The sequence below is a fragment of the Oncorhynchus masou genome, chromosome 24 (assembly GCF_036934945.1).
Source record: "Oncorhynchus masou masou isolate Uvic2021 chromosome 24, UVic_Omas_1.1, whole genome shotgun sequence".
Taxonomy (NCBI): Eukaryota; Metazoa; Chordata; class Actinopteri; order Salmoniformes; family Salmonidae; genus Oncorhynchus; species Oncorhynchus masou.
The window spans coordinates 12,267,553-12,284,806 of record NC_088235.1 but is presented as its reverse complement, the minus strand read 5'-3'; the positions used below and the strand labels follow the sequence as shown (position 1 = coordinate 12,284,806).

The 17,254-nt window shown below is 43.2% G+C and overlaps 1 protein-coding gene across 1 annotated transcript in view; it reads left to right on the top strand.

Moving 5' to 3' along the window:
* LOC135513396 (ankyrin-3-like) overlaps window positions 1-17,254 on the top strand; it is a 194,982-nt gene that overhangs the window by 82,791 nt on the left and 94,937 nt on the right. Inside the window, 2 exon segments of the mRNA XM_064936320.1 lie at window positions 4,001-4,198; window positions 16,517-16,615. Coding sequence (XP_064792392.1) covers window positions 4,001-4,198; window positions 16,517-16,615 — 297 coding nt within the window.

Genomic DNA, 17,254 nt, shown 5'->3' with positions numbered 1-17,254 from the left:
CAGCACAGGCTGAGACAACACATAGAGAACAATAACACACAGCACAGGCTGAGACAACACATAGGGAACAATAACACACAGCACAGGCTGAGACAACACATAGAGAACAATAACACACAGCACAGGCTGAGACAACACATAGAGAACAATAACACACACAGGCTGAGACAACAATAACACACAGCACAGGCTGAGACAACACATAGAGAACAATAACACACAGCACAGGCTGAGACAACACATAGAGAACAATAACACACAGCACAGGCTGAGACAACACATAGAGAACAATAACACACAGCACAGGCTGAGACAACACATAGAGAACAATAACACACAGCACAGGCTGAGACAACACATAGGAACAATAACACACAGCACAGGCTGAGACAACACATAGAGAACAATAACACACAGCACAGGCTGAGACAACACATAGAGAACAATAACACACAGCACAGGCTGAGACAACACATAGAGAACAATAACACACAGCACAGGCTGAGACAACACATAGGGAACAATAACACACAGCACAGGCTGAGACAACACATAGGGAACAATAACACACAGCACAGGCTGAGACAACACATAGGGAACAATAACACACAGCACAGGCTGAGACAACACATAGAGAACAATAACACACAGCACAGGCTGAGACAACACATAGGGAACAATAACACAGCACAGGCTGAGACAACACATAGAGAACAATAACACACAGCACAGGCTGAGACAACACATAGGGAACAATAACACACAGCACAGGCTGAGACAACACATAGAGAACAATAACACACAGCACAGGCTGAGACAACACATAGAGAACAATAACACACAGCACAGGCTGAGACAACACATAGAGAACAATAACACACAGCACAGGCTGAGACAACACATAGAGAACAATAACACACAGCACAGGCTGAGACAACACATAGAGAACAATAACACACAGCACAGGCTGAGACAACACATAGAGAACAATAACACACACACAGGCTGAGACAACACATAGAGAACAATAACACACAGCACAGGCTGAGACAACACATAGAGAACAATAACACACAGCACAGGCTGAGACAACACATAGAGAACAATAACACACAGCACAGGCTGAGACAACACATAGAGAACAATAACACACAGCACAGGCTGAGACAACACATAGAACAATAACACACAGCACAGGCTGAGACAACACATAGAGAACAATAACACACAGCACAGGCTGAGACAACACATAGAGAACAATAACACACAGCACAGGCTGAGACAACACATAGAGAACAATAACACACAGCACAGGCTGAGACAACACATAGAGAACAATAACACACAGCACAGGCTGAGACAACACATAGAGAACAATAACACACAGCACAGGCTGAGACAACACATAGGAACAATAACACACAGCACAGGCTGAGACAACACATAGAGAACAATAACACACAGCACAGGCTGAGACAACACATAGAGAACAATAACACACAGCACAGGCTGAGACAACACATAGAGAACAATAACACACAGCACAGGCTGAGACAACACATAGAGAACAATAACACACAGCACAGGCTGAGACAACACATAGGGAACAATAACACACAGCACAGGCTGAGACAACACATAGAGAACAATAACACACAGCACAGGCTGAGACAACACATAGAGAACAATAACACACAGCACAGGCTGAGACAACACATAGGGAACAATAACACACAGCACAGGCTGAGACAACACATAGAGAACAATAACACACAGCACAGGCTGAGACAACACATAGAGAACAATAACACACAGCACAGGCTGAGACAACACATAGAGAACAATAACACAGCACAGGCTGAGACAACACATAGGGAACAATAACACACAGCACAGGCTGAGACAACACATAGAGAACAATAACACAGCACAGGCTGAGACAACACATAGAGAACAATAACACACAGCACAGGCTGAGACAACACATAGGTACTCACAGAACCAATGGACATGGGGGCAACAGTACCGGAGGGAGCCGTGACAGGATCACAGCTCACTGATCTAATACAGCAGGACCACGACTCACTGATCTGATACAGCAGGACCACGACTCACTGATCTAATACAGCAGGACCAAGACTCACTGATCTGAAACAGCAGGACCACTCACTGATCTGAAACAGCAGGACCACGACTCACTGAGCAGGACCACGACTCACTGATCTAATACAGCAGGACCACGACTCACTGATCTGATACAGCAGGACCACGACTCACTGATCTAATACAGCAGGACCAAGACTCACTGATCTGAAACAGCAGGACCACGACTCACTAGTCTAATACAGCAGGACCACAACTCACTGATCTGAAACAGCAGGACCACGACTCACTGATCTAATACAGCAGGACCATGACTCACTGAACTGAAACAGCAGGATCAAGACTCACTGATCTAATACAGCAGGACCATGACTCACTGATCTGAAACAGCAGGACCACGACTCACTGATCTGAAACAGCAGGACCACGACTCACTGATCTGAAACAGCAGGACCACGACTCACTGACTCACTGATCTCACTGAATACAGCAGGACCACGACTCACTGATCTGAAACAGCAGAACCACACTCACTGATCTGAAAGAGCAGGACCACGACTCACTGATCTGAAACAGCAGGACCACGACTCACTGATCTGAAACAGCAGGACCACGACTCACTGATCTGAAACAGCAGGACCACGCACTGATCTGAAACAGCAGGACCACGACTCACTGATCTGAAACAGCAGGACCACGACTCACTGATCTGAAACAGCAGGACCACGACTCACATATCTGAAACAGCAGGACCACGACTCACTGAACTGAAACAGCAGGACCACGACTGACTGATCTAATACAGCAGGAAACAGCAGGACCACTCACTGATCTGAAACAGCAGGACCACGACTCACTGAACTGAAACAGCAGGACCACGACTCACTGATCTGAAACAGCAGGACCACGACTCACTGAACTGAAACAGCAGGACCACGACTCACTGATCTGAAACAGCAGGACCACGACTCACTGATCTGAAACAGCAGGACCACGACTCACTGATCTAATACAGCAGGATCACGTCTCACTGATCTGAAACAGCAGGACCACTGTTCACTGACTGTTATTGAAACCTGGATGATAGATGACTGTATATTACCTCACTTGATAGATGACTGTATATTACCTCGTTGATAGATGACTGTATATTACCTGGATGATAGATGACTGTATATTACCTCGTTGATAGATGACTGTATATACCTGGATGATAGATGACTGTATATTACCTGGATGATAGATGACTGTATATTACCTGGATGATAGATGACTGTATATTACCTCAGGACCACGATAGATGACTGTATATTACCTGGATGATAGATGTCTGTATATTACCTGGATGATAGATGACTGTATATTACCTGGATGATAGATGACTGTATATTACCTGGATGATAGATTATGTTCTGTCTGTGGTGTAGAATGGGTACCCTCCTCTGTGTTATATTATGTTCTGTCTGTGGTGTAGAATGGGTACCCTCCTCTGTGGTGTAATATGTTCTGTCTGTGGTGTAGAATGGGTACCCTCCTCTGTGGTGTAATATGTTCTGTCTGTGGTGTAGAATGGGTACCCTCCTCTGTGTTGTAATATGTTCTGTCTGTGGTGTAGAATGGGTACCCTCCTCTGTGTTATAATATGTTCTGTCTGTGGTGTAGAATGGGTACCCTCCTCTGTGGTGTATTATGTTCTGTCTGTGGTGTAGAATGGCTACCCTCCTCTGTGGTGTAATATGTTCTGTCTGTGGTGTAGAATGGGTACCCTCCTCTGTGGTGTAATATGTTCTGTCTGTGGTGTAGAATGGGTACCCTCCTCTGTGGTGTAATATGTTCTGTCTGTGGTGTAGAATGGCTACCCTCCTCTGTGGTGTAATATGTTCTGTCTGTGGTGTAGAATGGCTATACTCCACTCCACATCGCGGCTAAGAAGAACCAGATGGAGATTGCCACGACGCTGCTGGAGTACGGAGCCGACACCAACGCTATGACACGTCAGGGCATCACACCGCTGCACCTGGCCTCTCAGGAGGGCAACGTAGACATCGTTACCCTGCTACTGGCCAGGGAAGCCACCATCAGCTTGGGCAACAAGGTGGGGGTTAGGGGTCAGGTGTTAGGATTGTCCTGAGTTGTAATGTGGTATGTCCTGTCATGTGTTCTAATGTGGCATGTCCTGTCATGTGTTCTAATGTGGTATGTCCTGTCCTGTGTTCTAATGTGGTATGTCCTGTCATGTGTTCTAATGTGGTATGTCCTAACATGTGTTCTAATGTGGTATGTCCTAACATGTGTTCTAATGTGGTATGTCCTGTGTTCTAATGTGGTATGTCCTGTCCTGTGTTCTAATGTGGTATGTCCTATCCTGTGTTCAAATGTGGTATGTCCTGTCCTGTGTTCTAATGTGGTATGTCCTATCCTGTGTTCAATGTGGTATGTCCTGTCCTGTGTTCTAATGTGGTATGTCCTATCCTGTGTTCTAATGTGATATGTCATGTCCTGTCCTGTGTTCTATTGTGGGATATCCTATCCTGTGTTCTAATGTGGTATGTCATGTCCTGTCCTGTGTTCTAATGTGGTATGTCCTAACATGTGTTCTAATGTGGTATGTCCTAACATGTGTTCTAATGTGGTATGTCCTATCCTGTGTTCTAATGTCCTGTGTTCTAATGTGTATGTGGCATGTCATGTCCTGTCCTGTGTTCTAATGTGGAATGTCCTGTGCTGTGTTCTAATGTGGTATGTCCTATCCTGTGTTCTAATGTGGTATGTCCTGTCCTGTGTTCTAATGTGTTGTGTCCTGTCCTGTGTTCTAATGGGGTATGTCCTATCCTGTGTTCTAATGTGGTATGTCCTAACATGTGTTCTAATGTGGTATGTCCTGTGTTCTAATGTGGTATGTCCTGTCCTGTGTTCTAATGTGGTATGTCCTAACATGTGTTCTAATGTGGTGTGTCCTGTGTTCTAATGTGGTATGTCCTGTTCTGTGTTCTAATGTCTTATGTCCTGTCCTGTGTTCTAATGTGGTATGTCCTGTGTTCTAATGTGGTATGTCCTAACATGTGTTCTAATGTGGTATGTCCTGTCCTTTGTTCTAATGTGGTATATCATGTCATGTCCTGTGTTCTAATGTGGTATGTCCTGTCCTGTGTTCTAATGTGGTATGTCCTGTCCTGTGTTCTAATGTGGTATTTCCTGTCCAGTGTTCTAATGTGGTATGTCCTGTCCTGTGTTCTAATGTGGTATGTCATGACATGTGTTCTGTTCTAATGTGGTATGTCCTGTCCTGTGTTCTAATGTGGTATGTCATGTCCTGTCCTTTGTTCTAATGTGGTATGTCATGTCATGTCCTGTGTTCTAATGTGGTATGTCCTGTCCTGTCCTGTGTTCTAATGTGGTATGTCCTGTCCTGTCCTGTGTTCTAATTTGGTATGTCATGTCCTGTCCTGTGTTCTAATGTGGTATGTCATGTCCTGTCCTGTGTTCTAATGTGGTATGTCATGTCCTGTCCTGTGTTCTAATGTGGTATGTCATGTCATGTCCTGTCCTGTGTTCTAATGTGGTATGTCCTGTCCTGTGTTCTAATGTGATGTGTCCTATCCTGTGTTCTAATGTGGTATGTCCTATCCTGTGTTCTAATGTGGTATATCATGTCATGTTCTGTCCTGTGTTCTAATGTGGTATGTCATGTCCTGTCCTGTGTTCTAAAGTTGTATGTCCTGTCCTGTAATGTGTTGTGTCATGTCCTTTGTTGTAATGTGGTATGTCCTATCCTGTGTTCTAATGTGGTATGTCATGTCCTGTCCTTTGTTCTAATGTGGTATGTCATGTCCTGTTCTGTGTTCTAATGTGGTATGTCATGTCCTGTGTTCTAATGTGGTATGTCATGTCATGTCCTGTCCTGTGTTCTAATGTGGTATATCATGTCCTGTCCTGTGTTCTAAAGTTGTATGTCCTGTCCTGTAATGTGTTGTGTCCTGTCCTTTGTTGTAATGTGGTATGTCCTATCCTGTGTTCTAATGTGGTATGTCATGTCCTGTCCTTTGTTCTAATGTGGTAGGTCATGTCATGTCCTGTCCTGTGTTCTAATGTGGTATATCATGTCATGTTCTGTCCTGTGTTCTAATGTGGTATGTCATGTCCTGTGTTCTAATGTGGTATGTCCTGTCCTGTCATGTCCTGTGTTCTAATGTGGTATGTCCTGTCCTGTGTTCTAATGTGGTATGTCCTGTCCTGTGTTCTAATGTGGTATGTCCTATCCTGTGTTCTAATGTGGTATGTCCTATTCTGTGTTCTAATGTGGTATGTCATGTCCTGTCCTGTGTTCTAATGTGGTATGTTCTGTGCTGTGTTCTAATGTGGTATGTCCTGTCCTGTGTTCTAATGTGGTATGTCCTATCCTGTGTTCTAATGTGGTATGTCCTGTCCTGTGTTCTAATGTGGTATGTCCTGTCCTGTGTTCTAATGTGGTATGTCATGACATGTGTTCTGTTCTAATGTGGTATGTCCTGTGTTCTAATGTGGTATGTCCTAACATGTGTTCTAATGTGGTATGTCCTGTGTTCTAATGTGGTATGTCCTGTCCTGTGTTCTAATGTGGTATGTCCTAACATGTGTTCTAATGTGGTGTGTCCTGTGTTCTAATGTGGTATGTCCTGTCCTGTGTTCTAATGTGTTCTAATTCTTATGTCCTGTCCTGTGTTCTAATGTGGTATGTCCTGTGTTCTAATGTGGTATGTCCTAACATGTGTTCTAATGTGGTATGTCCTGTCCTTTGTTCTAATGTGGTATATCATGTCATGTCCTGTGTTCTAATGTGGTATGTCCTGTCCTGTGTTCTAATGTGGTATGTCCTGTCCTGTGTTCTAATGTGGTATGTCCTGTCCAGTGTTCTAATGTGGTATGTCCTGTCCTGTGTTCTAATGTGGTATGTCATGACATGTGTTCTGTTCTAATGTGGTATGTCCTGTCCTGTGTTCTAATGTGGTATGTCATGTCCTGTCCTTTGTTCTAATGTGGTATGTCATGTCATGTCCTGTGTTCTAATGTGGTATGTCCTGTCCTGTGTTCTAATGTGGTATGTCCTGTCCTGTCCTGTGTTCTAATGTGGTATGTCATGTCCTGTCCTGTGTTCTAATGTGGTATGTCATGTCCTGTCCTGTGTTCTAATGTGGTATGTCATGTCCTGTCCTGTGTTCTAATGTGGTATGTCATGTCCTGTCCTGTGTTCTAATGTGGTATGTCCTGTCCTGTGTTCTAATGTGGTATATCATGTCATGTTCTGTCCTGTGTTCTAATGTGGTATGTCCTGTCCTGTGTTCTAATGTGATGTGTCCTATCCTGTGTTCTAATGTGGTATGTCCTATCCTGTGTTCTAATGTGATATGTCCTATCCTGTGTTCTAATGTGGTATATCATGTCATGTTCTGTCCTGTGTTCTAATGTGGTATGTCATGTCCTGTCCTGTGTTCTAAAGTTGTATGTCCTGTCCTGTAATGTGTTGTGTCATGTCCTTTGTTGTAATGTGGTATGTCCTATCCTGTGTTCTAATGTGGTATGTCATGTCCTGTCCTTTGTTCTAATGTGGTATGTCATGTCCTGTTCTGTGTTCTAATGTGGTATGTCATGTCCTGTGTTCTAATGTGGTATGTCATGTCATGTCCTGTCCTGTGTTCTAATGTGGTATATCATGTCCTGTCCTGTGTTCTAAAGTTGTATGTCCTGTCCTGTAATGTGTTGTGTCCTGTCCTTTGTTGTAATGTGGTATGTCCTATCCTGTGTTCTAATGTGGTATGTCATGTCCTGTGTTCTAATGTGGTATGTCCTGTCCTGTGTTCTAATGTGGTATGTCATGTCCTGTCCTTTGTTCTAATGTGGTATGTCATGTCCTGTTCTGTGTTCTAATGTGGTATGTCATGTCCTGTGTTCTAATGTGGTATGTCATGTCATGTCCTGTCCTGTGTTCTAATGTGGTATATCATGTCCTTTCCTGTGTTCTAAAGTTGTATGTCCTGTCCTGTAATGTGTTGTGTCCTGTCCTTTGTTGTAATGTGGTATGTCCTATCCTGTGTTCTAATGTGGTATGTCATGTCCTGTCCTTTGTTCTAATGTGGTATGTCATGTCCTGTCCTGTGTTCTAATGTGGTATATCATGTCATGTTCTGTCCTGTGTTCTAATGTGGTATGTCATGTCCTGTCATGTCCTGTGTTCTAATGTGGTATGTCCTGTCCTGTGTTCTAATGTGGTATGTCCTATCCTGTGTTCTAATGTGGTATGTCCTATTCTGTGTTCTAATGTGGTATGTCATGTCCTGTCCTGTTTTCTAATGTGGTATGTCCTGTCCTGTGTTCTAATTTGGTATGTCATATCCTGTGTTCTAATGTGGTATGTCCTGTCCTGTGTTCTAATGTGGTATGTCATGACATGTGTTCTGTTCTAATGTGGTATGTCCTGTGTTCTAATGTGGTATGTCCTAACATGTGTTCTAATGTGGTATGTCCTGTGTTCTAATGTGGTATGTCCTGTCCTGTGTTCTAATGTGGTATGTCCTAACATGTGTTCTAATGTGGTATGTCCTGTCCTTTGTTCTAATGTGGTATATCATGTCATGTCCTGTGTTCTAATGTGGTATGTCCTGTCCTGTGTTCTAATGTGGTATGTCCTGTCCTGTGTTCTAATGTGGTATGTCCTGTCCAGTGTTCTAATGTGGTATGTCCTGTCCTGTGTTCTAATGTGGTATGTCATGACATGTGTTCTGTTCTAATGTGGTATGTCCTGTCCTGTGTTCTAATGTGGTATGTCATGTCCTGTCCTTTGTTCTAATGTGGTATGTCATGTCATGTCCTGTGTTCTAATGTGGTATGTCCTGTCCTGTCCTGTGTTCTAATGTGGTATGTCCTGTCCTGTCCTGTGTTCTAATTTGGTATGTCATGTCCTGTCCTGTGTTCTAATGTGGTATGTCATGTCCTGTCCTGTGTTCTAATGTGGTATGTCATGTCCTGTCCTGTGTTCTAATGTGGTATGTCATGTCATGTCCTGTCCTGTGTTCTAATGTGGTATGTCCTGTCCTGTGTTCTAATGTGATGTGTCCTATCCTGTGTTCTAATGTGGTATGTCCTATCCTGTGTTCTAATGTGATATGTCCTATCCTGTGTTCTAATGTGGTATATCATGTCATGTTCTGTCCTGTGTTCTAATGTGGTATGTCATGTCCTGTCCTGTGTTCTAAAGTTGTATGTCCTGTCCTGTAATGTGTTGTGTCATGTCCTTTGTTGTAATGTGGTATGTCCTATCCTGTGTTCTAATGTGGTATGTCATGTCCTGTCCTTTGTTCTAATGTGGTATGTCATGTCCTGTTCTGTGTTCTAATGTGGTATGTCATGTCCTGTGTTCTAATGTGGTATGTCATGTCATGTCCTGTCCTGTGTTCTAATGTGGTATATCATGTCCTGTCCTGTGTTCTAAAGTTGTATGTCCTGTCCTGTAATGTGTTGTGTCCTGTCCTTTGTTGTAATGTGGTATGTCCTATCCTGTGTTCTAATGTGGTATGTCATGTCCTGTCCTTTGTTCTAATGTGGTAGGTCATGTCATGTCCTGTCCTGTGTTCTAATGTGGTATATCATGTCATGTTCTGTCCTGTGTTCTAATGTGGTATGTCATGTCCTGTGTTCTAATGTGGTATGTCCTGTCCTGTCATGTCCTGTGTTCTAATGTGGTATGTCCTGTCCTGTGTTCTAATGTGGTATGTCCTGTCCTGTGTTCTAATGTGGTATGTCCTATCCTGTGTTCTAATGTGGTATGTCCTATTCTGTGTTCTAATGTGGTATGTCATGTCCTGTCCTGTGTTCTAATGTGGTATGTTCTGTGCTGTGTTCTAATGTGGTATGTCCTGTCCTGTGTTCTAATGTGGTATGTCCTATCCTGTGTTCTAATGTGGTATGTCCTGTCCTGTGTTCTAATGTGGTATGTCCTGTCCTGTGTTCTAATGTGGTATGTCATGACATGTGTTCTGTTCTAATGTGGTATGTCCTGTGTTCTAATGTGGTATGTCCTAACATGTGTTCTAATGTGGTATGTCCTGTGTTCTAATGTGGTATGTCCTGTCCTGTGTTCTAATGTGGTATGTCCTAACATGTGTTCTAATGTGGTGTGTCCTGTGTTCTAATGTGGTATGTCCTGTTCTGTGTTCTAATGTCTTATGTCCTGTCCTGTGTTCTAATGTGGTATGTCCTGTGTTCTAATGTGGTATGTCCTAACATGTGTTCTAATGTGGTATGTCCTGTCCTTTGTTCTAATGTGGTATATCATGTCATGTCCTGTGTTCTAATGTGGTATGTCCTGTCCTGTGTTCTAATGTGGTATGTCCTGTCCTGTGTTCTAATGTGGTATGTCCTGTCCAGTGTTCTAATGTGGTATGTCCTGTCCTGTGTTCTAATGTGGTATGTCATGACATGTGTTCTGTTCTAATGTGGTATGTCCTGTCCTGTGTTCTAATGTGGTATGTCATGTCCTGTCCTTTGTTCTAATGTGGTATGTCATGTCATGTCCTGTGTTCTAATGTGGTATGTCCTGTCCTGTGTTCTAATGTGGTATGTCCTGTCCTGTCCTGTGTTCTAATGTGGTATGTCATGTCCTGTCCTGTGTTCTAATGTGGTATGTCATGTCCTGTCCTGTGTTCTAATGTGGTATGTCATGTCCTGCCCTGTGTTCTAATGTGGTATGTCATGTCCTGTCCTGTGTTCTAATGTGGTATGTCATGTCCTGTCCTGTGTTCTAATGTGGTATGTCATGTCATGTCCTGTCCTGTGTTCTAATGTGGTATGTCCTGTCCTGTGTTCTAATGTGATGTGTCCTATCCTGTGTTCTAATGTGGTATGTCCTATCCTGTGTTCTAATGTGATATGTCCTATCCTGTGTTCTAATGTGGTATATCATGTCATGTTCTGTCCTGTGTTCTAATGTGGTATGTCATGTCCTGTCCTGTGTTCTAAAGTTGTATGTCCTGTCCTGTAATGTGTTGTGTCATGTCCTTTGTTGTAATGTGGTATGTCCTATCCTGTGTTCTAATGTGGTATGTCATGTCCTGTCCTTTGTTCTAATGTGGTATGTCATGTCCTGTTCTGTGTTCTAATGTGGTATGTCATGTCCTGTGTTCTAATGTGGTATGTCATGTCATGTCCTGTCCTGTGTTCTAATGTGGTATATCATGTCCTGTCCTGTGTTCTAAAGTTGTATGTCCTGTCCTGTAATGTGTTGTGTCCTGTCCTTTGTTGTAATGTGGTATGTCCTATCCTGTGTTCTAATGTGGTATGTCATGTCCTGTGTTCTAATGTGGTATGTCCTGTCCTGTGTTCTAATGTGGTATGTCATGTCCTGTCCTTTGTTCTAATGTGGTATGTCATGTCCTGTTCTGTGTTCTAATGTGGTATGTCATGTCCTGTGTTCTAATGTGGTATGTCATGTCATGTCCTGTCCTGTGTTCTAATGTGGTATATCATGTCCTTTCCTGTGTTCTAAAGTTGTATGTCCTGTCCTGTAATGTGTTGTGTCCTGTCCTTTGTTGTAATGTGGTATGTCCTATCCTGTGTTCTAATGTGGTATGTCATGTCCTGTCCTTTGTTCTAATGTGGTATGTCATGTCCTGTCCTGTGTTCTAATGTGGTATATCATGTCATGTTCTGTCCTGTGTTCTAATGTGGTATGTCATGTCCTGTGTTCTAATGTGGTATGTCCTGTCCTGTCATGTCCTGTGTTCTAATGTGGTATGTCCTGTCCTGTGTTCTAATGTGGTATGTCCTGTCCTGTGTTCTAATGTGGTATGTCCTATCCTGTGTTCTAATGTGGTATGTCCTATTCTGTGTTCTAATGTGGTATGTCATGTCCTGTCCTGTTTTCTAATGTGGTATGTCCTGTCCTGTGTTCTAATTTGGTATGTCATATCCTGTGTTCTAATGTGGTATGTCCTGTCCTGTGTTCTAATGTGGTATGTCATGACATGTGTTCTGTTCTAATGTGGTATGTCCTGTGTTCTAATGTGGTATGTCCTAACATATGTTCTAATGTGGTATGTCCTGTGTTCTAATGTGGTATGTCCTGTCCTGTGTTCTAATGTGGTATGTCCTAACATTTGTTCTAATGTGGTGTGTCCTGTGTTCTAATGTGGTATGTCCTGTTCTGTGTTCTAATGTCTTATGTCCTGTCCTGTGTTCTAATGTGGTATGTCCTGTGTTCTAATGTGGTATGTCCTAACATGTGTTCTAATGTGGTATGTCCTGTCCTTTGTTCTAATGTGGTATATCATGTCATGTCCTGTGTTCTAATGTGGTATGTCCTGTCCTGTGTTCTAATGTGGTATGTCCTGTCCTGTGTTCTAATGTGGTATGTCATGTCCTGTCCTTTGTTCTAATGTGGTATGTCATGTCATGTCCTGTGTTCTAATGTGGTATGTCCTGTCCTGTCCTGTGTTCTAATGTGGTATGTCCTGTCCTGTCCTGTGTTCTAATGTGGTATGTCATGTCCTGTCCTGTGTTCTAATGTGGTATGTCATGTCCTGTCCTGTGTTCTAATGTGGTATGTCATGTCCTGTCCTGTGTTCTAATGTGGTATGTCATGTCCTGTCCTGTGTTCTAATGTGGTATGTCATGTCATGTCCTGTCCTGTGTTCTAATGTGGTATGTCCTGTCCTGTGTTCTAATGTGATGTGTCCTATCCTGTGTTCTAATGTGGTATGTCCTGTCCTGTCCTGTGTTCTAATGTGGTATGTCATGTCCTGTCCTGTGTTCTAATGTGGTATGTCATGTCCTGTCCTGTGTTCTAATGTGGTATGTCATGTCCTGTCCTGTGTTCTAATGTGGTATGTCATGTCCTGTCCTGTGTTCTAATGTGGTATGTCATGTCCTGTCCTGTGTTCTAATGTGGTATGTCATGTCCTGTCCTGTGTTCTAATGTGGTATGTCATGTCATGTCCTGTCCTGTGTTCTAATGTGGTATGTCCTGTCCTGTGTTCTAATGTGATGTGTCCTGTCCTGTGTTCTAATGTGATGTGTCCTATCCTGTGTTCTAATGTGGTATGTCCTGTCCTGTCCTGTGTTCTAATGTGGTATGTCATGTCCTGTCCTGTGTTCTAATGTGGTATGTCATGTCCTGTCCTGTGTTCTAATGTGGTATGTCATGTCCTGTCCTGTGTTCTAATGTGGTATGTCATGTCATGTCCTGTCCTGTGTTCTAATGTGGTATGTCCTGTCCTGTGTTCTAATGTGGTATGTCCTGTCCTGTGTTCTAATGTGGTATGTCCTATCCTGTGTTCTAATGTGATATGTCCTATCCTGTGTTCTAATGTGGTATATCATGTCATGTTCTGTCCTGTGTTCTAATGTGGTATGTCATGTCCTGTCCTGTGTTCTAAAGTTGTATGTCCTGTCCTGTAATGTGTTGTGTCATGTCCTTTGTTGTAATGTGGTATGTCCTATCCTGTGTTCTAATGTGGTATGTCATGTCCTGTCCTTTGTTCTAATGTGGTATGTCATGTCCTGTTCTGTGTTCTAATGTGATATGTCATGTCCTGTGTTCTAATGTGGTATGTCATGTCATGTCCTGTCCTGTGTTCTAATGTGGTATATCATGTCCTGTCCTGTGTTCTAAAGTTGTATGTCCTGTCCTGTAATGTGTTGTGTCCTGTCCTTTGTTGTAATGTGGTATGTCCTATCCTGTGTTCTAATGTGGTATGTCATGTCCTGTGTTCTAATGTGGTATGTCATGTCCTGTGTTCTAATGTGGTATGTCCTGTCCTGTGTTCTAATGTGATGTGTCCTATCCTGTGTTCTAATGTGGTATGTCCTATCCTGTGTTCTAATGTGATATGTCCTATCCTGTGTTCTAATGTGGTATATCATGTCATGTTCTGTCCTGTGTTCTAATGTGGTATGTCATGTCCTGTCCTGTGTTCTAAAGTTGTATGTCCTGTCCTGTAATGTGTTGTGTCCTGTCCTTTGTTGTAATGTGGTATGTCCTATCCTGTGTTCTAATGTGGTATGTCATGTCCTGTCCTTTGTTCTAATGTGGTATGTCATGTCATGTCCTGTCCTGTGTTCTAATGTGGTATATCATGTCATGTTCTGTCCTGTGTTCTAATGTGGTATGTCATGTCCTGTGTTCTAATGTGGTATGTCCTGTCCTGTCATGTCCTGTGTTCTAATGTGGTATGTCCTATCCTGTGTTCTAATGTGGTATGTCCTATTCTGTGTTCTAATGTGGTATGTCATGTCCTGTCCTGTGTTCTAATGTGGTATGTTCTGTGCTGTGTTCTAATGTGGTATGTCCTGTCCTGTGTTCTAATGTGGTATGTCCTATCCTGTGTTCTAATGTGGTATGTCCTGTCCTGTGTTCTAATGTGGTATGTCCTGTCCTGTGTTCTAATGTGGTATGTCATGACATGTGTTCTGTTCTAATGTGGTATGTCCTGTGTTCTAATGTGGTATGTCCTAACATGTGTTCTAATGTGGTATGTCCTGTGTTCTAATGTGGTATGTCCTGTCCTGTGTTCTAATGTGGTATGTCCTAACATGTGTTCTAATGTGGTGTGTCCTGTGTTCTAATGTGGTATGTCCTGTTCTGTGTTCTAATGTCTTATGTCCTGTCCTGTGTTCTAATGTGGTATGTCCTGTGTTCTAATGTGGTATGTCCTAACATGTGTTCTAATGTGGTATGTCCTGTCCTTTGTTCTAATGTGGTATATCATGTCATGTCCTGTGTTCTAATGTGGTATGTCCTGTCCTGTGTTCTAATGTGGTATGTCCTGTCCTGTGTTCTAATGTGGTATGTCCTGTCCAGTGTTCTAATGTGGTATGTCCTGTCCTGTGTTCTAATGTGGTATGTCATGACATGTGTTCTGTTCTAATGTGGTATGTCCTGTCCTGTGTTCTAATGTGGTATGTCATGTCCTGTCCTTTGTTCTAATGTGGTATGTCATGTCATGTCCTGTGTTCTAATGTGGTATGTCCTGTCCTGTGTTCTAATGTGGTATGTCCTGTCCTGTCCTGTGTTCTAATGTGGTATGTCATGTCCTGTCCTGTGTTCTAATGAGGTATGTCATGTCCTGTCCTGTGTTCTAATGTGGTATGTCATGTCCTGTCCTGTGTTCTAATGTGGTATGTCATGTCCTGTCCTGTGTTCTAATGTGGTATGTCATGTCCTGTCCTGTGTTCTAATGTGGTATGTCCTGTCCTGTGTTCTAATGTGGTATGTCCTATCCTGTGTTCTAATGTGGTATGTCCTATCCTGTGTTCTAATGTGATATGTCCTATCCTGTGTTCTAATGTGGTATGTCCTATCCTGTGTTCTAATGTGATATGTCCTGTCCTGTGTTCTAATGTGGTATGTCATGTCCTGTCCTGTGTTCTAAAGTTGTATGTCCTGTCCTGTAATGTGTTGTGTCATGTCCTTTGTTGTAATGTGGTATGTCCTATCCTGTGTTCTAATGTGGTATGTCATGTCCTGTCCTTTGTTCTAATGTGGTATGTCATGTCCTGTCCTGTGTTCTAATGTGGTATGTCATGTCATGTCCTGTCCTGTGTTCTAATGTGGTATATCATGTCCTGTCCTGTGTTCTAAAGTTGTATGTCCTGTCCTGTAATGTGTTGTGTCCTGTCCTTTGTTGTAATGTGGTATGTCCTATCCTGTGTTCTAATGTGGTATGTCATGTCCTGTGTTCTAATGTGGTATGTCCTGTCCTGTGTTCTAATGTGGTATGTCATGTCCTGTCCTTTGTTCTAATGTGGTATGTCATGTCCTGTTCTGTGTTCTAATGTGGTATGTCATGTCCTGTGTTCTAATGTGGTATGTCATGTCATGTCCTGTCCTGTGTTCTAATGTGGTATATCATGTCCTGTCCTGTGTTCTAAAGTTGTATGTCCTGTCCTGTAATGTGTTGTGTCCTGTCCTTTGTTGTAATGTGGTATGTCCTATCCTGTGTTCTAATGTGGTATGTCATGTCCTGTCCTTTGTTCTAATGTGGTATGTCATGTCATGTCCTGTCCTTTGTTCTAATGTGGTATGTCATGTCATGTCCTGTCCTGTGTTCTAATGTGGTATGTCATGTCCTGTGTTCTAATGTGGTATGTCCTGTCCTGTCATGTCCTGTGTTCTAATGTGGTATGTCCTGTCCTGTGTTCTAATGTGGTATGTCCTGTCCTGTGTTCTAATGTGGTATGTCCTATCCTGTGTTCTAATGTGGTATGTCCTATTCTGTGTTCTAATGTGGTATGTCATGTCCTGTCCTGTTTTCTAATGTGGTATGTCCTGTCCTGTGTTCTAATTTGGTATGTCATATCCTGTGTTCTAATGTGGTATGTCCTGTCCTGTGTCCTGTCCTGTGTTGTAATGTGTTATGTCCTGTCCTGTGTCCTCTCCTCTCAGAGTGGTCTGACTCCCCTCCACCTGGCAGCTCAGGACGACAAGGTCAACGTAGCTGAGGTGCTGGTTAACCAGGGGGCCACTGTCGACCCAGAGACTAAGGTACACACACACACGTACACATGTTCAACTCTGGTCTGACAGCCGTGTAGGTCGGCTGGTCCCTCCTGAAACCTCACTGCAGAACACTCATTGAGAAACACAACAGAGAGAGCAGAAGGTCTAGAAACCCAGAGAGGGACCAGAAGGACTAGAAACTCAGAGAGCGAGACCAGGAGGACTAGAAACCCTTAGAGAGAGACCAGGAGGACTAGAAACCCAGAGAGAGAGACCAGGAGGACTAGAAACCCAGAGAGAGAGACCAGGAGGACTAGAAACCCAGACAGGGACCAGGAGGACTAGAAACCCAGAGAGGAGAGACCAGGAGGACTAGAAACCCAGAGAGGAGAGACCAGGAGGACTAGAAACCCAGAGAGGAGAGACCAGAATGTCTAGAAACCCAGAGAGGAGAGACCAGGAGGACTAGAAACCCAGAGAGGAGAGACCAGAAGGTCTAGAAACCCAGAGAGAGAGACCAGGGGGTCTAGGAACCCAGAGAGAGAGACCAGGGGGTCTAGAAACCCAGAGAGAGACCAGGGGGACTAGAAACCCAGAGAGAGACCAGAAGGTCTAGAAACCCAGAGAGGAGAGACCAGGAGTACTAGAAACCCAGAGAGAGAGACCAAATTGAGGGAGAGAGAG